The sequence below is a fragment of the Panthera uncia genome (assembly GCF_023721935.1).
Source record: "Panthera uncia isolate 11264 chromosome A1 unlocalized genomic scaffold, Puncia_PCG_1.0 HiC_scaffold_17, whole genome shotgun sequence".
NCBI classification, from domain to species: domain Eukaryota; kingdom Metazoa; phylum Chordata; class Mammalia; order Carnivora; family Felidae; genus Panthera; species Panthera uncia.
In genome coordinates, this window is record NW_026057577.1 from 118,768,495 (window position 1) to 118,792,391 (window position 23,897).

At 36.4% G+C, this 23,897-nt stretch overlaps 1 protein-coding gene across 3 annotated transcripts in view; it reads right to left on the reverse strand.

The window, feature by feature from the left end:
- CCDC152 (coiled-coil domain containing 152) overlaps positions 1–22,429 on the reverse strand; it is a 31,364-nt gene extending 8,935 nt beyond the window's left edge. The window contains exons 1-4 of one of the 3 annotated variants that reach the window (XM_049648716.1): positions 22,368–22,429; positions 20,229–20,322; positions 17,949–18,054; positions 11,293–11,361 (exon numbers count right to left, since the gene is read on the reverse strand). In XM_049648716.1, coding sequence (XP_049504673.1) covers positions 11,293–11,361; positions 17,949–18,054; positions 20,229–20,315 — 262 coding nt within the window. In that variant the 5' untranslated portion in view covers positions 20,316–20,322; positions 22,368–22,429. The other 2 variants (XM_049648715.1, XM_049648714.1) reach the window with 2 other exon arrangements.
- Positions 22,430–23,897: the final 1,468 nt, after the last annotated feature.

Here is a 23,897-nt window from a genome sequence, read left to right on the forward strand (position 1 = left end):
CAAAAAACAAAGCAAAATTAAAAAAAAAAAAAAAGAAAAAAATGTTCATCAGTTTGGGAAAGATTAGAAGAGGAAGACTTTTAGGAGTGAAATGAAGACTATAGATTTTTACCTGCTAAATTTGATTGCTTGAGATATCCAGAAAACATTTCTGGTAGGCTGAGAAATATTTAGAGGTGGCCAAAGGAGAGTATTCTGTAAAGGAGACTGAGAAGTGTCCAGAGATGCAGGAGAGAGTGGTACTGAGAAAAGAGAGGTTAAAGGGATCATAATAAGTAGCAATAAAAGCAGTAAGAAGATCAAGTAAAAGAACTTTGAATCTGAAAACTTTGGGAAATGCTCAATTGTTGTAAGTTGAAGACTAGGCAAAGGTAAGGCAATGGATAGAGTGAGTACACCAGACCATTCCCTTGAGGTTTGATTGTAAAAGGAAAGAGTGAGGGCATTTGGAGGGAATCAACCTAAAGTTAAGGAAACTTTATTTTCTTGTTTATTTAAAATATGGGAAAGATGTGAGTTGTTTAAATGCTGAGAGGAATGGACAGTAGAAATAAATTAAAGACAGAAAAGAAGGGACAATTGAAGATGCAATACCCCAGAAGAGAGACAAGAGTTAAACCCAAGTGGAGGAATTAACTTTGGATAGGAAGAAGGATTTTCTCTCTCTCTCTCTTTTTTTTTTAAGCTAAAGAGGAAGGTAGTAAGGATATGTCCAGGTATGTATATATTTGGAAGAGGTATAGTGGGAAGAAGAGGTACTAGGTGGTAAGAAATGAGATAATTTATGTCTGACAGCTTTCACTTTTTCTGTGAAATAGAAAGTAAAATAAGTTGAAAGAGAAAAGAACAGGTTTAAAGTTGGGGGCTAGAAGATTGCAAAGTTTGAAAAGTCAGGATAAATGAAAGGTATAATTGAAACTGAGATTCATAAATTAACATAGGTCTGCAATGTATGTTTTTTTTTTTTTTTTTTTTTTTACCATTAGTCTTCAGTAATTGCAGCCTTATCAGTAAAGCAGGTGTATGGTTGGATTGATCCATATTTGAAAATTACTATAGTTGGTATTACAGGATGGGTAATGGAAATAAAACCACTGCTAAAAGAGAAGATAAGTGATATTCTAAGCTAGATATATAAGCTATAAAGGGAGGAAGGTTTTATCTTACAGCAACATTATTGAGAGCATTGTTATATTTACTTAATGTCTTTTCATGTAAAATGTAAATAAGAAAAAAAGAGAAACATATTAAAATATGGTTTTGCATCTTTAATTTGCCATATTGTTTCAGACCTACCATAATTGACATCTTTTGTATATAACCAAAGCCATCTCCTGACTTGGGATGATTAAGAAGGAGCAGTGCTTGACAGTTTTCTATACTCACCTTGGTAATCTCTAGATTAGATCAGGAAAGAGTCCATCCTGATATAGTGTGTGATGAGAGTTTGAAACAGAGACAGATTCTGTACCTAAGCCAGACATAAAAGGCTCAAAGCTAAAATATAGGCCAGGAGTAGACTTGGCATCAAGACTTGTAATTCAAAACCAGAGTGAAATAGAGGCCGGGGCTTGAGTTCAGGGACTACTGGGGACCAGTGACAAGGATGAATGAGACACTAGACTTGGGTAACAGTAATTATAGCTTTGTATTGTTTAGAATCAGTTTGTCTGTCAATATAGACAAAAAAACATGCTAGAATTTTGATTGGGATCACACTGAATTTATAGATCAAGTTGGGAAGAACTGACATCTTGACAATATTGGGTCTTCCTATCCATAAACATGGACTATTTCTTCATCTATTTAGTTCTTTTTGATTTACTTCATCAGAGTTTTGTAGTTTTCCTTATATAGATCTAGAACATATTTTGTTATACATATACTTAAATATTGAATTTTGGAGGTTATTGTGTTTTTACTCTCAAATTTCACTTGTTCATTGCTGTTATATAGGAAAACAGTTGACTTTTATGTATTAACTTTGTATAATGCATGCAACCTCGCTATAATTGCTTATTAATTACAAGTTATTTTCCTCCCAAATCTTCTGAATTTTCTACCTAGACAGTCATGTCATCTATGAACAAGGACAGTTTTATTTCTTACTTCTGAATCTGCATACCTTTTATTTCTTTTTCTTGTCTTATTGTCTTGTCTTACTGTCTTATTGTACTAGAACTTCTAGTACAATGCTGAAAAGGAGTGGTGAGAGGAATATCCTTGCCTTATTCCTGATCTTAGTGGGAAGCCTCTAATTTCTCACCATGAAATATGGTGTTAGTTGTAGGCTTTTATAGATTTTCTTTTTAAATCAAGTTGAGTACATTCCCTCTACTCCTAGTTTACTGAGATGTTTTATTTTCAATCATGAATGGGTGCTGGATTTTGTCAAATACTTTTTGTGCATCTACTAATATGATCATCTTTTCAATCTGTTGGTGTTCTGGATTAAATTAATGAAGCTTTGAATGTTGACCCAGTCTTGTATACTTAAGATAAATTCTACTTTGTTGTAGTGTATAGGCCTCCCAAAGCCCTCTTCATTTCTGTTACGGAGTTTTTGATCTCTAGCATTCCTTTTTGCTTCTTTCTTAGGATCTCATCTCTCTGCTTACATTGCCAATTTGTTCTTACATGTTATCTACTTGATCCCTTACAGTCCTTAACATAGTAATCATAGCAGTTTTGAAATTCCCAGTCTGATAATTCCAACATCTCTGCCATGCTTGATTCTGCTCTGTCTCTGCAAATTGTGTGATTTTTTTTTTGCCTTTTAGTTGGGCTAATATAATAGAGAGTCTAGGTTAACCCTAACTTTTGGTAACATGTTAGCAGCTCTCTTTAGAATACAGAAATATTTAGCTTAGAAATATATATTTTTAAATCTTGTGCCCTAGTTAGTAATTTCAGGTTAATAGCACAAGTCCCACCCAACATCCTATTACACTTTTCCTCCTACAATCTTAACATAACATAATCAATAACTAGTCACAGCAATAATGAATCATTAAAGATTTAAAAAAAAATTTTTTTAACGTTTATTTTTGAGACAGAGAGAGACAGAGCACGAACGGGGGAGGGTCAGAGAGAGAGGGAGACACAGAATCTGAAACAGGCTCCAGGCTCTGAGCTGTCAGCACAGAGCACGACACGGGGCTCGAACCCACAGACCGCGAGATCATGACCTGAGCCAAAGTTGGACGCTTACCTGACTGAGTCACACAGGCGCCCCATTAAAGATTTTTTTAATGTTTATTTTAATTTTTTGACAGAGAGAGAGAGAAAAAAAAAAAGAGAGTGAGCAGGAGAGGGGCAGAGAGAGAGGGGGACAGAGGATCCAAAGCAGGCTCCATGTTGACAGCAGCGAGCCCAGTGTGGAGCTCCAACTCACAAACTGTGAGATCATGACCTGAGCCGAAGTCAGACGCTTAACTGACTGAGCCACCCAGGCACCCCTAAAGATTTTGGATGTTATATGAACAATGCTTTAGGAAGGCTTGTCTTGCAATATAGTACTGTTAAGAGGAACTTTGGAAATGGAGTCTACATGTGAAACTGTCGCAGAAGCATGGGTAAGAGGTTATGAATATGTAAAATTGATATTGTTGGAGAGGAAGAGTACATAGTAACTGCAAACTTTTGGAGTCCTGGTTATTAGGAGAATAGAAGTATTTGGAGCAGAAAGAGAAAATCCAGAACTATGTTTACAGGGGAAGATGATGAGCAGCATAAATATCCATTAAATCACAACATTACAGTGAGAGTAGAAATCTAAAATCAGTTTGCTTTCAAAGGCTGTAATCAGACTGATAAGAAAGTGTTATATTTTAAAGTGTCATATTTTAAAATGAAGAGATTAATCTGAATGGTGGCTTTAGTTTATAAAAATTTTGCTGGAAAATTGATATTTCCTTGAATGGAAAGCACCAATAATTTGACAATATTTCCAACTAAAATACTTACTTATAAAATATACTACTGCCTTTAGAACAAATACTTCAGATATGTTTCTCCCACTCACTCCCATTCTAATGGGATTTTCTTTTTTTTTTTTTTTTTTAATTTTTTTTTTTCAACGTTTTTTATTTATTTTTGGGACAGAGAGAGACATAGCATGAACGGGGGAGGGGCAGAGAGAGAGGGAGACACAGAATCGGAAACAGGCTCCAGGCTCCGAGCCATCAGCCCAGAGCCTGACGCGGGGCTCGAACTCATGGACCGTGAGATCGTGACCTGGCTGAAGTCGGACGCTTAACCGACTGCGCCACCCAGGCGCCCCTCTAATGGGATTTTCAAACCATAGGGACACAGTACATTAATAACCATGTAACCTGAAAGTTTCCAAGATGAAATGTGACTTGTTAATAGAATATATGTATTCTAGAATTAGGAAACTGGAGATTTTGGAGGATTCTGAACTCTATAATAAAGGAGTTATACTTTCCAGTATCATTCAGTTTTGTATGATTTTCAAGTTTAAGATTTTCTGTTTTTTTTTTTTTTTCTTTTGTTTTGTTTTGTTTTGTTTTTGTCACAATAATTAAGGGCTGGGAACTGTGTAAAAAAAAAACAAAACATTGTGCTAACTAGGCAACTAATACCTCTTGTACCTATTGGAAATGCTGAAGCATCCATCACTGAAAGATGAAAGAAAAGGTATTTGATGCTTTCTTTTTTCAAAAGTTTTTTAATGTTTATTTTTGAGAGAGAGAGAGACAGAGGGAGAGAGAGAGACAGCACAAGTCGGGGAGGGCAGAGAGAGTGAGACACAGAATTCAAAGCAGGCTCCAGGCTCTGAGCTGTCAGCACAGGGCCTGACGTGGAGCTCAAACTCACGAACCACAAGAATGTGACCTAAGCCAAAGTCAGACACTTAACTGACTGGGCCACTCAGGTGACCCCGATGTTTTCTAATTTATAAAAGTATACATGCTTGTCTTAGCAAGTGAAGCATCTGTAAGGGGAAGCTAATCATCTCTACACACCTTCCCTTCCACTTACCTCACCAAAGTTATCAATGTTAGCAGCATGGTCTGTATTTCTTTCCTACTTTTCTTCCAGCTTATATAATCATATATAAACATGTCACACATTTGTACTGGTTTTATTTATTTTTACCAATATAAAATTGTACTACATACATTACTTTGCAAAAAACTTGTTTCCTAAAAATGGATGTTCCTTCAAATCTGTAATTTTTTTATGCATATATGTAAATACATTTTTATAATTTTATATACATAGGGTCATATCATAGATGCTGAGCTACCCTTAGGACACTCTTCCCTTCTCTCTCTTTCATTTTCTTTCTGCTTTCTTTCTCTCCCTCTTTTTTTTCTCCTTTTTCCTCACTCCTCACCCCACACCCCTGGTGTAATTGTGTTTCCTTCTCAGTTTTTCCCTTGAACTTATTAAACTCTGGATCACATGTATGTATACACATACACATTTCCATAATTTTATTCGTATCTTTTGTTCATTTAAAAAATTCTATTTATCCCTGCTGGTCAATTTGTAGATCTCTTTGTATATGGAGAGCTCTTTGTAGATTGTAGATATAAACTACATTTGTATTTGAAAACACTTTTTGAAATAAATTACTTGTTTTTTTTCACTTTTGCATGACAAAATAACATGCAAAGTTTTGTTGCTGTTGTTGCTGTTGTGTGGTACTTTTGTTGTGTTGTTGTTAAAAAAGTCTGTTAGGTCTTTTTTTCTTTATATAGTATCTGAAGTTTCCAGATTGGTCAAGAAGACACCCTGCAGCTAGCTCTAGGTTGTATCCTGGATACAGCTGATGATATATCCTGACTTTTCTTTTAAGTTTTTATTGTTCTTTTTCATACTGAAGTCTTTTCTCCATGTGGAATTTATTTTTAATGTGGTAGAAAAGAGTCCAACTTTCTTTTCTTCCAGATGGAAAGTTAGTTGTGCCAGTACCATATGTTAAAATGCCATTCTTTTCCCAATAAATTGACATATTTCTTGTGTCATCTATTACATTAAAAAATACTGAGGCCTGTTTCTAGAATCTAGTTCTCTATTTTTTCTGTGGATGTATTTTTCCATTTTTATGCCAATACCATAATGATTTCATTACAACAGCTTCAGGGCATGTTGTTATCTGGTAATAAAACTCCCTTTTCTCTTCATTCTTCTTATTTTTTTTACAGTTCTCTTGTTTATTTGTTTTTTCCATCAAATAGCTTCAAGATTATTTTATACAATCTCTTCCAACCCCAACTTAGAATTTTACTTAAAATGGCATTAAATGTCTATATTAACTTCAGGAAACTGACATTTTAATGATGATAAGTCTTCCCTCTGCCAGAATAACTGATCAACCCATCCAAATGTTATACTGCTTGCATATTATCTGGTTTTGGCACATCTATAATTATGCTAAATGCTAAACAGAACCATATAACTTATCTGTGAACTAAAGCCACCTACTGAAGAAATAACAAACATTCCTTAATACTTTATATTACACTTCAGTTGGCTCTATGTTGCCTTTCATTTGTAATACAAACAACATATGATTATTGTTGGCGCTGTTACTTTTTCGTCATCCTACCAGATTTTACATTAGATTTTCAAACAAAGGTTTCTACTCTGGCTACTTCTTCAGGTGGTAAGGCTCTTGATGGTCTGGCTAGAGTATCTGTAAATTCAAATAGTATTTTGTATCAGTGTAGAGTCCACCTGGTCCTTATATTTGGCAAGTAATCCTTCTCTGGCCCAGCCAAAATTCAACTTATTCTCTTGGACTCTAATAATTTTGCAGTATGTTTTTCTAAAATTAGCTATTCTCCTTTAGTACTGAACTGGGAGGAAGTCCTTAAGTGTACATTGTCTTTGTATTCATTGTTCACTTACAGCGAGTTTTTAAAATATCATTTATGATTAGATTGCTTAGCTTTGTAATAATTTCATTCCATAATAAACTAGATATTTTTACATTCAAAGTTTTTACTTGATTGGTTGCCTGAATAAAGGCTATGTTGATCTAGGGGCGCCTGGGTGGGTCAGTTGGTTAGGTGTCTGACTTCGGCTCAGGCCATGATCTCGGGGTTCGAGCCCCGCGTTGGGCTCTGTGCTGACAGCTCAGAGCCTGGAGCCTGTGTCAGATTCTGTGTATCCCTCTTTCTTTCTGCACCTCCTCTGCTCATACTATGCCTTTCTCAAAAATAAAAGAAACATTACAAAAAATTTAAAAGAAAAATTTAAAAATTTAAATTTAAAAATTTAAAATTTAAAAGAAATGCTATGTTGACCTAAATTAAGATTGTCCTCCAGTGGCATTTACTCAGATCCTGGAAAAGTTTTTGCCTTTTAACTAACTGAATGTTTTTATTTTATTTTATTTTAAATTGGAAATTTATAGTTATATAACCATTTTTTTTCTTATTTTGTTTTGCCTTTGTTTCCAGAAAATTTAGAGCTAACTTTTGTGCAATACTGAAGCACCTACTCCTTAAGTGAGGTTTCTGATCCAAGTATTTTCCTAACTCTCTTCCTATTCATTACAGGCAGGGCCAGCATTATGAATGTGCAATCTGTGTGTCCGTGTTGGGCCCTGCACTCAGAAGGGTGCAACGCTTGCTTTAACATTCTGCCATTAATGTCTTGAAGTTCTTTTTGTTTTCGAACTTATATTTTTAAGTAAATTCCAGTGGGACAATGGAGCATGCATGTGAGCAGAGAAGATAAGAGCAACATCTATGTCTTGCCACTACATTCATACACGGCACTTGCAATGCCCCATGAACACAGAATTCTGGTGGACTCATGATACTTGGGAGTTCAGCAAGACTCAAAAATACAAGTACAAGGTAAACATGTTCCATCTGCAACTAAGTAAGCAAGGGGCCTCATTTTCTTTTTCACTAGAACTCGCTTCAAATGCAGAAAGAAAGCAGTAGCATTCTAAGAAATATGAATGACCAAGCAACTCTACCATGTCCTTTCTTAATTCTGTTATTTCCCTCTATTAACCCAATAATTATGCTAAAAATGAAGACATAAAAGGAAAGAGAAGGATAGGAAAATTCACAGTTCCTTTTCCTTTTAGTCCATCTTTAGTAAGTGTAGGTAGAGAGTATTGGTAGCAAGGGCAGGTATCAAGAAGTAAAATGAGGGGCTTTTGGGTGGTTCAGTTGGTTGAAAGTTTGAGTTCAGGTCAGGTCATGATTTCACAGGTTTGTGAGTTTGAGCTCTGCGTCCTGGCTTGCTGCTATCAGCGTGGAGCCCGCCTGGATCCTCTGTTTCCCTCTCTCTCTCTGCCCCTCTCTTGCTCTCTCTCTCTCTCTCTCTCAAAAATAAATAAAATTTTAAAAAAGAAGTAAAATGAATAATAAATGGTTTAGGTAGTTTTGCGCAGCATTTACACTATTCTGGTAAGAATGAAACAAATATGCATGTGCAAGCTAGGAAGTATTAATTATGTACTTTTGTGATTCTGCATAGGAGTTAAATGCTCATGTCTTTGGATTTAAAATTCATTTGCACAATATAAAGATGAATGGTAACATTTATGTTCCTAATTAAAATTTTTCATTCTTTTTTACTTACAGCAACATTAACAGCAAATACAAAAACCTGTCAAGTTGAGAGAGACCACAGAAGAAAGAAAAAAAGCTCTATATTTTAGAACTTTTAATATTACTTTTTTCCTGCCTTTTGCACATTAGGCCCCACATTTTCATTTGGAATGGGGCCCTGCAAATTATGTAGTTGGCCTTGTTTATATGTCTTGTTCTTTAGCTTCCTTTTAACGTGCCATTAGCAAATCTCTTTTGGAAGGAGGCAATTTTTAAATAATGAAGATTCTGAAGTATATTCTCATAGCAGATCATTTCTCTATACAGAATATACTTATATAAATGTAGCATTTTCCCAAGGATGTACTAGAAGCTAACATGTCAAATTACTGCATGTTGAAAGAAGTTTTTCTACCTTTTTCAAACTACTTTTAATTTGAGCAATACTTTTTTCTTTAGGAGTAACTTGTCATTGATTAGTTTACTTTCTCAGATAATTCTTTTACAAAATAGCACTCAACTATGTGCTATTGTCCTTTTTAAAACATTCTTGTCAGTGATCATTTCTGATTAAATCACTCTGCTTACTACAATTTTGTAAAGTTGTACTATACATAATGATGTCTTCCTGGAAACCTACCCTGATAGAGTCTAAGGGCCGAAATAAATTCAAATTATTCAAGTTCAGTTCAAACAGGGAAAAAAAAGCAATACGAAATTGCAAGAAATAATTTAGAGATAATTGGAAAAAATGAGTTTGAATTCTACTGATTTTGAAGGTGCTCTGTGTTTACAGTTGATTTCATGTGTCTCCCTCTTTTCTTCATATGACACCCTGCCAATGTGTTTGAATTTCTAAACTAAATTCCTGAATTCTCCTCTAATGGACAAAAATCTCTGAATCTTGTTTTCTTTGCCCTGGTAGTAACTAACCATAAGTTAGATGGCATAATGTAACTATCTTTAATACACTGTATTATAGGGGTTCTCCTAAACCAGTATATAATATATAGTAATATGATATAGGAAAAATCCCTATCATTTGATATATTGTGATGAATTACTCTACTAAGGACCCATGTCCATACTCTAAACTCCAAACACACATTACTTCAAAGACAGGATATTATGACTATGAAAATATTGTATTCCTGAGCATTGGTCAATATTTAATATCTTTTGTACAAAAAATTAATTATAATTCAGTAATGAATATGTTAAACATTAACTTTCTGAGACTTCAAAGTAAATTTAATTTCTGGTAGATGTTTTATTTGAACAAAATCCTAGGAAGAATTCAATTAAAGTACCATTTGAATCCTAGAATAAGAGGACTGTAAGGATTATGAACATTCACAATTTTTTAAATGCAGCTGGGTATTGTATTTAGTCACAGAGAAGGGAAAAGTTGTTCTGAACCATTAGCATTGATATGGGAAAATGAAAGCCCAGACCAGGTGTGGGATGGGGATCAAACCCTGAAAAAAAGTGAGCAGACTGCTAGAGTCAAGAAAAATGAAAATCTATTGGACACAAGGGAATAAGAAGTCTGCAGGACTAAGCCAAAAGAAAAGGCATTGGAGAGGCACCTGGGTGGGTCAGTCAGTTAGGTATCCGACTTGATTTCGGCTCAGGTCATGATATCATCATTTGTGGGATGGAGCCCTGTATTGGACCCTGCTTGGGATTCTCTCTCTCCCTCTTTCTGTCCCCACCCTGCTCGCACTCTCTCTCAAAATAAACAAACAGTAAAAACACAGAAAAGAAAAGGCACTGGAGATGGTGTAGTTCTCTATATTACTCTTTTGCTCTCCAGAGGAGCTGAATCCTTTCTGTACTGCAGATGCTGCTTGACAATGTAAGTGTAAAGTCTTTTAATACAATTTCTATATTTGTTTCATCAACCCTTGAGGAGATATTTTAAGGTAAAACAATGGGGAAAAAGGAAGAATAGTAATTCTTAAAGATAAATACCAGAACATTATAAAGACAATAAGGAATAACATACCAAAGCAAATAAATGGTGTGTAAGATCATTATCATACTTCACCTACATATAAAAAGTACTTTATGATAACAATAGAAGACTAAGGTAAAAACATTCTTGTTTGATGAGAGTTTTATGTTGGAAGGGACTCTGAACTAGGGACTTTCATCTAGTCTCCTATATGAAAGGAAAATCCCAGTAACACTGCACTGTAGCTAACTCAGGACGAACACTTGGTTGCTTCATCTGTTTTGTCAATGAATAGGCTTATTGGGTTATCATGACTAGTAAAAATAAAATAAGCTGAATATGCTGGCTTCATTTACACAAACATAGCTTTAGTCTCTGATAAAACACTAAATCATGAACTATCACTGCTGTTTGAATAGTATATTCATCATGTAACTACTACGAAATACCTACTCTTCAAAACTGAACACAGGATCATTAAAAACCAAGAGTACTTCTGAGAACAAATATATTTCTAAACTTTTGAAAATAATAAAGAGAATTATGATAACTGATTATAAAACATCCTCTGATGTTCCTGTCAGAATATGACTGAATTATTCTGTTCAGCATGGTATTTCTTATTTCATAACAATTTAGGAACGTATTATTTTGTAATGAGAAGTCTTGGCATTAGCCGATGAGTTTAACAAGTCCAGATTAAAAGAAACTTACTGTCAGTGATGTAAAAACTCTATTTTTAAAGGCACTCAAATATATCATATTTTCAAAGATTTTTTTCTAACTTACCTTTCAAATTATGTTGATGTTCAATGGTCTGCTGTAGCCCTTTTATCATATTATGAAGAGCAGAACATTCTAAAATATGAAAGACACATTTATTTGAAAATTATTCTCTTTCATTTTGGAACTATTCTCTCAAAGTTGAAAGACTTAAAATAATTGACAATATGAGATTTCTAAAAATGTTTATTTTTGAGAGGAGAGAGAGAGAGAGAGCGAGAGAGAGAGAGCGCGCATGAGCAGGGGAGGGGCAAAGAGAGAGAGGGAGACACAGAATCTGAAGCAGGCTCTAGGCTCTAAGTTGTCAGTATAGAGCCTGACGCTGGGCTCAAACTCACCAACCGTAAGATCATGACCTGAGCCGAAGTCCGACACCCAACCAACCGAGCCACCCAGGCGCCCTGACAATTATGAGATCTTTATGGAGCAGCCAGGTATCTCAAAGTAAATAATATAATAAGTAGTTTTTAATTACCCTTTAAACCAAATGCATTCTGGAATTTAGTAATGAGTTTTCCACAGCACAATAATTTTAGTATAGTAGGGATTCCCTACCCCATGTGCTTTAGCAATATCTACCCTAAAGTTAAGGCATACTTGGACATGCCTGGGGAACTATGTGCGGTGTATCCATGTGAGTTTCCCGTGAAAGAACATCTCAAGGAAAGAGAGTCAAGGTACCCTAAATTTTGTTAAGATCGAGAGCCAGAGTTGGTGAGGTGTCATTTGGGAGAAGATAATGTTTTTCTTCCTCACTGTCCTCCAACCTGTCCTCTTAGTACTCATGCCTAAGTCCCAGGCAAAGAGGTAAAAACTCAATGTGCTGAGTTACAAGGAATTAGCAACTTTGGTACTAATGACTTCGCCACAATGGAAATGGAGCCTTCATTGCAAGCATTCATACCCTGACATGTGAATATAAGCTGGTTATAACTAGAAAAAGCTAAACCTTTGATGGGTAGCAACAGAGATGGACACTTCTGTAATTTCAAGCAGTCCACTTGGCTGTAAGCTGTAGGAGATCAGGGACTATTTTGTTTTGTTCACCATTTCTCTAGAGCAGTTGTGATCCATAGCAGGCACTCCATAAATATTTGCTGATTGATTGATTGATTGATTGATAGACAAGCAATGTAATAGTAAACTGAAGCAAGAAAGGGGTAAGTGGAAAAACTGTCTGAAAATAATATATATTATATTGCTATTCTAAATGCTTTGCAAATATTGAATAACTTAGCCCTCTTAACCCTATGAGGTAGGTCCTAGTATTTGTCTCATTTAAATATGAGGAAGCTGACACATAGAAGTTTAGTGAATTGCCCAAGGTCACACTTCTACTTAGTAAGCGGTAGAGCTACAGCTTGAACCCCAGCAGTCCAACAACACGTCTGTGATTTAGCTACTTTACTACAACAAAGACCAGTCCAGGAGCGTTCCTTTAGAGTAATATGAGTAGGTTGGACGCCCTGGAAAGAGGACAAGAACAGAATCAGAGACTCTTTCTGATTGTTATTGCTATCACATTTTTACTCTAAGGTTAGGGAGAACAGGTTGCACTAGTTCAAGTTTACAATTATACTAGCTAAATATACAGTGATGAAGGCTTCATAAAAGAATAACAATATTTTTCAAATTTTAAAACTCCTAAAGTTTAAGGAAAATTTCACTTTTTTTTTAATAGGACAATTTCACCTTTATGTAGTTGACTTAACAACTAATAAATATTGAGCCTTATTCTCTTTCATTAGGTTTTAGAGGCCCAAGACCAATATTCAGCCAGTATGCACTGGTATGACATACTAACTTCCATTCTAGTTGGGCATCTGTTTTGATGGTTAAATATTAAATACCATATTTGCATCTAATAAAAAGTTACCTGTGTATAATAATACCATTGATTGTTTGCCAGCTATTACACTAAGTGAATTATGAACATTACCCCAATTAGTTTTCAAAATGATACTGAGAAGTTGGTATTATCCTGATTTTACAAAGAGAGATGGTCATCCATAGAGGTTTGGTTACTTGCCCAGGATTTTAGAGTTAATAAGTAGAAGGTATGGACTTGAGCATATGTTTTTCTCATTTCAAATCCTGCTCTTAATCTGCTATTCAATACCTCCTGGGGAATTATAGGATATAGTGATGAAACCATGAAACTTGGAGTCCAAGGAAATAGAATAGAGTTTCCTCTCCACTCTCTAGCTATGACACCCTGGACAAGCTTTTTGAGCTTTAGATTCTCCATCTGCAAAATAAAAGTATGGGTAATACCTATCCTCCTTCATATATAAGACTATTCTCATATATAAGACTAATCTGACAACCAAATGAGAAAATAGTACTCTCTAAATTTACTCACAAATGTTCAATATTGTTATTGTTGTTATTTCTCTCCTCTGTCTCTCAACAATTTGTATATATCTCTTTTCTCCTTTTATCACATTTCATTTATTTGTGGTTCCTCCCACTAGATGGTGAACTCTTTCAGGTAAAGATCATATCTTATCAGTTTTGATATTTATTGCTTCTAATATGGTGGCTATTTCATAGGTATTCAATAGTATTTCTATTTATTGACTAAAGGAAAGAACCCATACTGTGAAGGGAAAATGCAAAATTTTGCCTTTCGGTTAGAGGTCCTACACTCAGTCTCCAGTACTTTCTTCAACTATGCTAATAGAAATGAAAGTACTTTGCAGAAGTTAAAAGCTTTATGCAGATATAAGGTTCTTCTGTTGTGGTTTTTCACTCTTCCTTGTACCCCCTGTACCACCCCCCACCACCCACTCAAAGTTCCCACCATCCTCCATTTTTTCTCTTTTACTATTTCCTAGTAATAGATTGATGGTTAAATCACACTTGACATTGCCTACTTCATATATGTTACTGTGTTAGCTGCTATAATTAAAAAATTAAGGGGGCACGTAGCTGGTTTAGTCGGTGGAGTGTGCGACTCTTGATCTTAAGGTTGTGAATTTGAGCCCCACATTGGGTGTAGAGATTACTTAAAAATAAAATCTTAAAAAAATTAAGGAGGCATAGACTCTGCCATCACTTCTCTTTGTGCCTTTTAGAGGAATAAATAGATAGCTGAAGCTATTTCAGTACAGTTGACTCTTGAACAACATTGGGTGTTTAGAGGTGCTGATTCCTGTGCAGTTGAAAATCTGAGTGTGGATGTGCTTGGATGGCTCAGTCGGTTAAATGTCCAACTTCGGCTCGGGTCATAATCTCGCGGTTTGTGAGTTTGAGCCCCGCGTGGGGCTCTGTGCTGACAGCTCAGAGCTTGGAGACTGCTTCAGATTCTATGTCTCCCTCTCTCTCTGCCCCTCCCCTGCTTGCATTCTGTCTCTCTCTGTTTCTCAAAAGTGAATAAACATTAAAAAATTAAAAAAAAAAATCTGAGTGTGACCTTTGACTTCAAAAAGTGAACTACTGGGGCATCTGGCTGACTCAGTTGGTAGAGCATGTGACTCTTGATCTTGGGATTGTGAGTTCGAGCCTCACATTGAATGTAGAGTTTACTTTAAAAAAAAAAGTTTCCAAAACTTAACTACTAATAGCCTACTATTGGCCAGAACCTTACTGATAACATAATGTCATTAACACATATTTTGTGTTATATGTATTATAGCCTATATTCCTATAATAAAGTAAGCTAGAGAAAAGAAAATGTTATTAGGAAAATCAGAAGGAAGAGCAAACACATTTATAGTATTGTACTGTCTTTATCAAAAAAACATGCACATGTAAGTGAATTCATGCAGTTCAAACTCATGTTGTTCAAGGGTCAACTGTAATCAGCAAATTGAAAACAGAGCCCTGAAACTGAAAGTATACTGAATTTTTTAAAAAATGTGTATTTTCAAAATATGAACACAAGGTGGCTCTCTCAACACTTTTTTTTCCCCAAAGGAAAATGGCTCAATAAAAATTGTTCATAAGGTAGAATACCATTCCTTATTTTAGAATAATGGCTTTTAATTCTTTGCAAACCTTTATCCACATTATAATTTCTGTTGGATTTTAGAATGAATACTATCCTATCCAATGCTTCTTAAAAGCTAGAGCTCAGAATATTAAGCTACTTGTTTAAAAAAATTTTTTTTTAACATTATTTATTTTAGAGAGACAGAGCATGAGCAGGGGAGGGGCAGAGAGAGGGAGACACAGAATTCCAAGCAGACTCCAGGCTCCAAGCTGTCAGCACAGAGCCTGACGTGGGGCTTGAACTCACAAACCACGAGATCATGACCTGAGCCAAAGCTGACGGCTCAACCGACTGAGCCACCCAGGTGCCCCTAGGCTACTTCCTAATACTGTATAATTTAGTAAATAAATGGTGGTTTTGAGCTCACTTTAGGCTCTGCCATTAACTAGCAATTTGAACATTAATATCTATTTCACAAAGCACTTGGAAATGTTGAATGCAATTATGTATGAAAAGTACTTGGCCATTAATACTAACATTATTATCATCTTCAACTGGCACAGAAATTCTTTATCTGGTATCCAATGTAGAAAATATAATGTCATGACCTCATTCTTTATTGTTGAACAAATCGAATCATATATCTAGTTTGTTATTCCTCTCTAGGTCAGTTGGTACACACTTGACTCTACAAACTTATTCCTACTAGTTCTTTTACTTCTGCTGCGTATTATCCAGTAAAAAGGCCATTAGATTTAGAATAAGTAGAGCTGGATTTTAAAAAAGTATTTAATTATTTTTTCAAATGATAAATACACACGAAATACTAGTATAGTAAAAAATGATTATCTCTCCAGTTTCGGCCTCTAGACTAACCAGTTTCCCTTCCCCCAAAGCAAGCACTGTTACCAGGATACTGAGGCTGTTTATCTTTCCAGAGATACACAAATGTATCAGGGAGAGGGTTTTCTGTGTGTACAAAGATATTTTTATAAAAATGATAGAAGATGGTTGTGAACACTGTTGTTTTCATTTATGGTACCTTGGAGATTATTCTGTATCATATAGAACTACTTTTTCTTTTATCAGCTGCCATAATTTAACCAGAATCCTACTGATGGATCACACTCGGAAAGGCCTTCTCCGTACTAAAAAACACACAAAAAACCCCACAAAAACCCATATTCTATTCTATTTTTTTGGGTGGTTTCATTTTTTTCACCTTTGATTAACTTTATTTGTTGGCATAGTTTTAGATGTACAGAAAAATCAGGAAGGTATTAGAGTTGCCAAATATCCTACACCCAGTTTCCCCTGTTATTAATACCTAACATTAGTATGAGATGTTTGTTACAATTAATGAACCAATGTTGATACATTATTATTAACTAAAATCTATACTTTATTCAGATTTTCTTAGTTTTTACCTTATGTTCTTTTTCTGTTCTAGGATCCCATCCACAATACCATATTGCATTTACTCATCATGTCTTCTCAGTGTCCTCTTGGCTGTGCTAGTTTCTCAGTTTTCTTGTGTTTGATGACCTTGACAGTTTTGCAGAGTGCTGGTCAGGTATTTTGTAGAAAAGCCCTTTTTGGGGATTTGTCTGACGCTTATCTCATGGTTAGATGGGGTTATGGGTCTTTAGGAGGAAGATCATAGAGGTGAAGTGCCATTTTCATCACACCATGTCAAGGGCACATACATACAGCTTTCTCTCCTTTCCCTCCTGACACAGGGCACTTTATTAGTGAGGAGTGTTGGTCTGGGAAAAGGGTGTTGGTATGAACAGGATCAGCAACTATCCTGGGGAACATTCCTAAACATCAAGCATTCCTCCACGAAAATTTAGAGAAAACTCCATCATGGATGAAACCTCCCCAGAGGACAGCACTGTGACCACCCGGCCCCGCCAGCAGTGGTACAAAGGGCACCTAAGGCACAGAAGGGCTCCAGTACAGCAGGGCTTCAATGTCAGGCACAGACGGTTGGGGGCATACCAGGAACTTCTCATAGTTCCATGTGAACATGAGGGAATTCTGGCTCTCTTGAGTTCTCCAGATACCCTGAACTGGTTGCACAGTGAAGCCAAGCACTACTGGGCCTTGAGGGCTGCAGGTGCAGCTGAAGCTCATTTATCTGGGTGTAATCCCAGACCATTGTGCCTCAAAGCAAGTTGGCATTCTCAAAGAGCAGCGCCTTGCCCTGCAAAGAGCCTGGGTTTTCAGGTTCCCTGCAGGCTAGTGGGCGTGCAGAGGATGGACCAAGACCAGGGACACAGCCGGGAGGACAATTGGTTGCTGAGAGCTGAGAGGTACACATGGCCTGGTTGTCCCAGAAGTAAGGGGAGAGCTTTGGACTAGAACAGCCCATTTTTGGCACTAAAATTTTTGACCCATCTGAAATTTCTTTTGGTGTAATTGTGAGACAGGAATTCAACTGTTATTTTTTCCCCATGGTTTTGAAGGCTTGGACTTGCCATTTCTTGGTTTAGTGGTCTCCAACAGATTATTTAATTTCTCTCATCCTATGTTTCTTCATTATTGAGGTGGCTTAGTAATACCAATCCTATGTATCAGGGCTATAAAAGATAAAATGAAATGATAGCTCGGAAAGTTCTATGTGAATTTAAAATATTTTACAAATGTATGGTATAATATTAATTGTTGTGGTACCAAAAAATACTCTTATGAGATTTTGTATTTCTTCAGGCAGTAAAGAACTAACCTTTTTTAATTGAAACCTCCTTTGTTTGCGTTACTTTTAACAAATAGTTAGTTTTTTCCAACTGCATATCCAGTATATTATTCTTTCCACTGGTTTCTATCATTTTCTGTAGAAGAAACAATATATATTACCAAAGCAAGGAATGTCGCTATTTTTATTTTATTTTTTTTTACCTAATGATATGAAGACTAATGAAAATACAGACCACTTAATACCTGCAAGTCTAATAATTAAGTCTGGCATATGTTTTATGTAAGCCAACTTCCTCATTTATCTAATTTTAAAAGTAACATGGCAAAAAATTAAAACAGACTAACAGTTATAAAGAGTTATGAAAAGTAAGAATATGAGCTAACTTGGAATCCCCTTCTTTCCAACTATTCAACCCTCAGTCCTATGGTTAACAATTCCTTATACATATTTCCAAAATATTTTATGATTAACTATACAACTATAGGAAAGGATCATATTATACTCTGTTCTGCACCTTGGATGTTCCACTTAGAACTATTATCTTGGAGATGATGTCCATACAAGCACATCTAGGTCTACTTTGTTCTTTTTAAGACCTGCATTGAGTTTCACTTATGAATATACTGTAATTTATTTAACTAGTCCCCTTACTGAGGATAATTTGTGTTGTTTTCACTTTTTTTTTTTTTTGCTATTACAAATAATGAATAAACCTTCAACATACCTTTTTGGTATCTTTGTGTACAGTGTAATAGCTGACATATACCCTTCAGACAGCTTCAAAAATCCTCAATTCATTGTATCATCTATATCTCCACCCACTTCCCCATTCTCTCTGCCTCTGAATTTATCTTAAAGCAACTCCCTGACATTATATTATTTCATCCACAAATATCACCATCTATATGTATCTCTAACAGGTAAGATTCTTAAAAATACAACCACAATACTTTATCACATCAAAAAATCAATATTTCTTTTTTTTTTTTTTTTAATTTTTTTTTCAACGTTTTTTATTTATTTTTGGGACAGAGAGAGACATAGCATGAATGGGGGAGGGGCAGAGAGAGAGGGAGACACAGAATCGGAAACAGGTTCCGGGATCCGAGCCGTCAGCCCAGAGCCCGACGCGGGGCTCGAACTCACGGACCGCGAGATCGTGACCTGGCTGAAGCCCGACGCTTAACCGACTGCGCCACCCAGGCGCCCCAAAAAATCAATATTTCTTATTTAAAATATTTAAGGATATGACAGATATTTCTAAATAATCTCCAAAAATTTTGCACCAATTCCTCTCCCACGAACAGTGCTTCTTATTTCTTTCTCTATTCTCTCTTATTTTAGTAAGAATCACTTGGCTAAGAAAACTCAAGTTCATTGTTTAAAAAAGTTCATAATGTGGGGCACCTGGGTGGCTCAGTCAGTTAAATGTCTGACTCTTGACCCCAGCTCTGGTCTTGATCTCCGGATCATGAGTTCAAGTCCTGCATTGGGCTCTGCAGGGGTGTGAAGCCTACTTAAAAAAAAGCTCATAATGTTATCTCAAAATACCCATTGTCATAAAATTCCTTTATTATGGACATACCAGACTGTGCAGAGGAAAAGAAGGAATAGAGAAGAATGATAAAGAGAGAAAATAGAGGTAGTATTATTCTCTTTCCCACTCTTGCTTCAAAAACCCACTCCCCAAATCTTTCATTTATTCACCTATATCTTCTCAACAACTATTCTTATTCCTCTCCAAGGCAGACAAGGGGGAAAAAACCTAATATATACTTGTGGGTTTGGTCTATCATGTAATTTGTCTAGATTTGGGGAGAGGAACTTCAAATACATCTGTCTTTGGGCAACAGAGAAGGAAAAAGGAACAGCAGAGGAAAGAGTAAAAAAAAAAAAAATTAGAGTTAGTCATAATGGTAAGAGACTGAGGATTGAGTTTATTTTATTTCAATTCTTATTAAACCATTCCTGAGTTTATGGACATTTTGAACATTTAAGTATGTATTTTCCTTTTAACTTTAGCCAAAGTGTATCAACTATTTCCTTGTTCCAGAAACATTTTGATGTATTAGTACAAATGATCCAAAATGAAATATATTTTAAATATGGATTTTAAAAATGAGAAAGGACTTAGCAAAAATATATTTCCATTGTCTTTACTTTGCTTATTTTTTGGTACATTTTTCTTTACTTCCCAAATTCTTCCACTGGCAAAATCTATTTCCCTTTTATACTATAACTTTTATACTATATACTTTTATACTATATATAGTTTTTCTACTATAACTGTTTTATATCTTTACATACCTTTTCTATCTGTGAGAAATCACTTATAAGCTTGTCAAGATTCACACCGCTAATCTTTTTCATACATCCTTCGCTGCTTTGACTCATGTCTAAACTAGTGAAGAGTAAATAGGGTTAAAAAATAGATGAAGAAGTAAACAAAAGCTGTACAATAGTGACAATAAGTCAAATACTAATGTTTCTGTACTCCACGCATAGAGCACCTACTTGAGCTCCACTGCACGTGGAAAATTTTTGCTATACACATTATTAATAGCCAAATGCATTGTCTTCTCCATTCTTATGCATGCCACCCAAGTTTTCTCTAAACAAATCTAAAATTAGTGCAATGTTATGTGCATATGTAGAAATTATTTGCCCCTGTTACACAAAAAACTATTCCATTGTTCAACTCATCTTCTTGCCATCAGTATGACAGGACTCAAAATCTGGTGTACTGCTAAATCTGATGTGTGACTTTTAAATATAGGTATTCTCAATGTACGGTGTTTAAAATTTTCATAACTATCATGCCACGAGTATTTTTTGCTGTATTTCCTGGTAGTGTGCTTATTGCCATGGACTGAATTGTGTCCCCCTGCCCCTCAAATTCCTCTGGGTATAACCAGCTAACTACAAAGAATGAGTTTTAGTTTTAGTCCTATGGAACCAATCATAAGAAATTCTACATTATTCCGGAGGTAAACTCATCCAGTTAGGATGAAGAAATTGACTTTCACAAAACTGCTAGCATTTACACTTGGGGATGGGAGAGTGTTTAGAAAAATTAGGATTAATACAATCTAAAAGTATAAGACACTTTAGACTTTTCACAAGTGAAGTGCAAGGAGAAAATACAAATTTGAAATTTAGGCATTCTTAATTAAGGAAAGAACATATGCCAATGCCTGGTGTGTGAAAGTGGTAATAGAAACTAGTCCAAAGCAAAAGGTAAATAAAATTCCTAAAGTAATTTTACGGGTCATATTATTGTTTCAAATGAAGTACAACACAACAGACATTGCTTTGACAATTTGTTACTTCACAAATCTCGTTTCCTTCCTCTTTTTGATTGGACGTTAAATCAAATGTATGACATCTGACAACTATTAGTGGTTTTTAAATGAAAGAATTTTAGCTGTGCATTTTCAGCTTACTGAATTATTATTCAAGTAACACTATATAAAAATCCCTTTAAAAATTACAACTTGATCTTTAAGGCAGGAAAATAATTGTAATTAGCGTCCCATGATAAATACAGCAAAATTCTTTTTTGGGGTAAAGCTTAACAATCATCAGTATTTGATAACTGTTACTCTTTAATAGAACTATAGGATAATCTGAGGTAGTTAATGCAAAACTTTCCCCCGTCCCCCCCCCAACATTTTTCTTTTTAGTTCCTAACATTTTACATAAAAAGGTTTTACTACAGTTCTCAGATCCCAGCTCTTGAATTAAATTCATTTTAATTTCAGCTTGATTTTCCTCCCAAAAGCCTCTGTTCTAATGAGACTCTGGGAGTGTTTTTCTTTTTAAAACCATCGCTAATATTCCACTGGCTGTTATTGCATGCCGTTCCGCCCGGTGTAGGAGTTTGTCACACAAGCTGAAAAGCCACCCAATCCATTTCTAGGTGTCTTCACGGTACCCCCCAATTTCCTCCATCAACATCTCTTCAGTGGCTGTGGCCTTCGTGCCCGTGAAACTAGGAAACAAGCTGGTGATTCAGTGCCGGTCAAATTCTTCGGTGAGAAGCAGGGACTGACTTGTGACCTTCTGGCCCAGCAGCAACCACCCCCTCAAGTGGGTGACAGCGCCCTTTTCTCCCTGGCTCTTATGCCAACCAGCATCTGGGCCTCAACTCCGTCTCTCCCCCTCCCCGGCTCGGCGGGGCCCGAGGACAGACTGGGGGTGGGGGTGGGGCTCCTCCTCTCCCCTCCCTGCTGCGCTCCGTGAACGCACGCTCGGTCCCGAGGCTCGGGGCTCCCGCTCCCTCCACCCGCGTGCCGGGGACCAGAGGGACCCAACTCTACTGCAGGACTCGCACCAGCGGGCCTGACGGGAGTGGATGGCTTAGGAGACGTGAGGAGGTATGAAGAAAAGAATTTCCAAGGCCAAAGTGGGAATTTCGAACCCGGGGACAAAAAGCCTGGAGCGTACCTGACGCCGCTCACAGTTCCCCACAGTCTCCCGCGTCACCACTTCCGGGTGCTGGTCCGCCCCGCACTGCTGTCCCCTCCCCGGAAGCAAGTTCCCCCAACAATAGGCCCGCCCTTCTCCCGGCCCGGACCTGGGCCGCCAGTTTTCCACCTCCGGTGGTCCCTGCCTCCTTGGCCCTTGCTCGCCTCAGCATCTGGTGCTTCTTAGATATTTTTTTCTGGTTTCTGGGACATGACCCAACATCTAGTGCCTGCCAGATTCCTAATTATTTCCCTGACCAAAGAATAAATCACATTGGTTTTAAGTTTGGAGCAGTGAGTCAGCATCATTGAATTAATAATCCATATTTATTTGAGTAACTTATGAAATAGGCTTATAATGTACGAAGAGACTGTGCTAGGTGATGGAGATGAAAGCATGAATATAATCAGTCTGTGCAGTCCAGAGTCAGCTGATGGAGATGATCTCCCATCTACAAAACTGTCTTGGTAACTAATGGTAAAGGCTTAGGCTCCCTCCGCATGAATTCAAGCCCCCAACTCTTTTATATCCCAACTGGGTGATCCCGGGCAAGTTTTTAAGTATACCTGCCTCGGCTTCTTTATTTGTAAAATTGACATTAATAATGATGCCTACTTCATAGGCCTGTTGTGATGACTAAAGGATTAGAATTTTGGTCAATAACAGTTTGAAACTGTATCCACTGCCAACTCTGGCCTACTTTTTTTTTTTTTTTTTTTGAGTGGGAGAAGAGAGAGATTTTTATGGATTTTGTTTTCTATGAAATCCAAGATGTGGCCAGCAAATACATGTATACTGTAATAGGATAATTCATACTTGATTATTGGGAAGGTAGGAGAGCATGATGGCAAGATAATCTGGTCAAAGTGGGAAATGTAGGGTGAAGCCGTCTCTATGCCATTAGTCATCTGGGAAGGTTGATTCATCTTCCCAAGACTTCCCCCCCACCCCCAATTTTAAAATAAGAGAAGTGGACTAAATAAAAAAGCTAAAATTTTAGAATTTTAAACTGTTCTTATCAAATATTTTGAAAAATGTTTTTTTCATGTTCTTGAGCTCATTAGTTTCACAAAATTTGTGTATATTATTTATGCATATATGTCTTATATATATGCCTTATATATGTCTTATATATATGTCTTATATTTATGCATATATGTCATATATGCATTTTTGTTTAATTTTTATTTATTTATTTATTAAAGTTTATCTGTTTTTTGAGAGTGAGAGAGAATACGCAAGCTGGGGAGGGACAGAGAGAGGGGATGCAGAGGATCTGAAGCAGGCTCCACGCTGACAGCAGAGAGCCTGACATGGGGCTCGAATCCACAAATCATGAGATCATGTCCTGAGCCAAAGTTGGATGCTTAACCGACTGAGCTGCCTAGGCACCCCTTATGTTTAATTTTTAAACTTATGGCTACCCAATAAGCTTTCCTTGATGTAACAACACATAGGGATATTAAAAATGGCCTTTTGAATTGCTGGTTCTATCCAATTAGCACATGT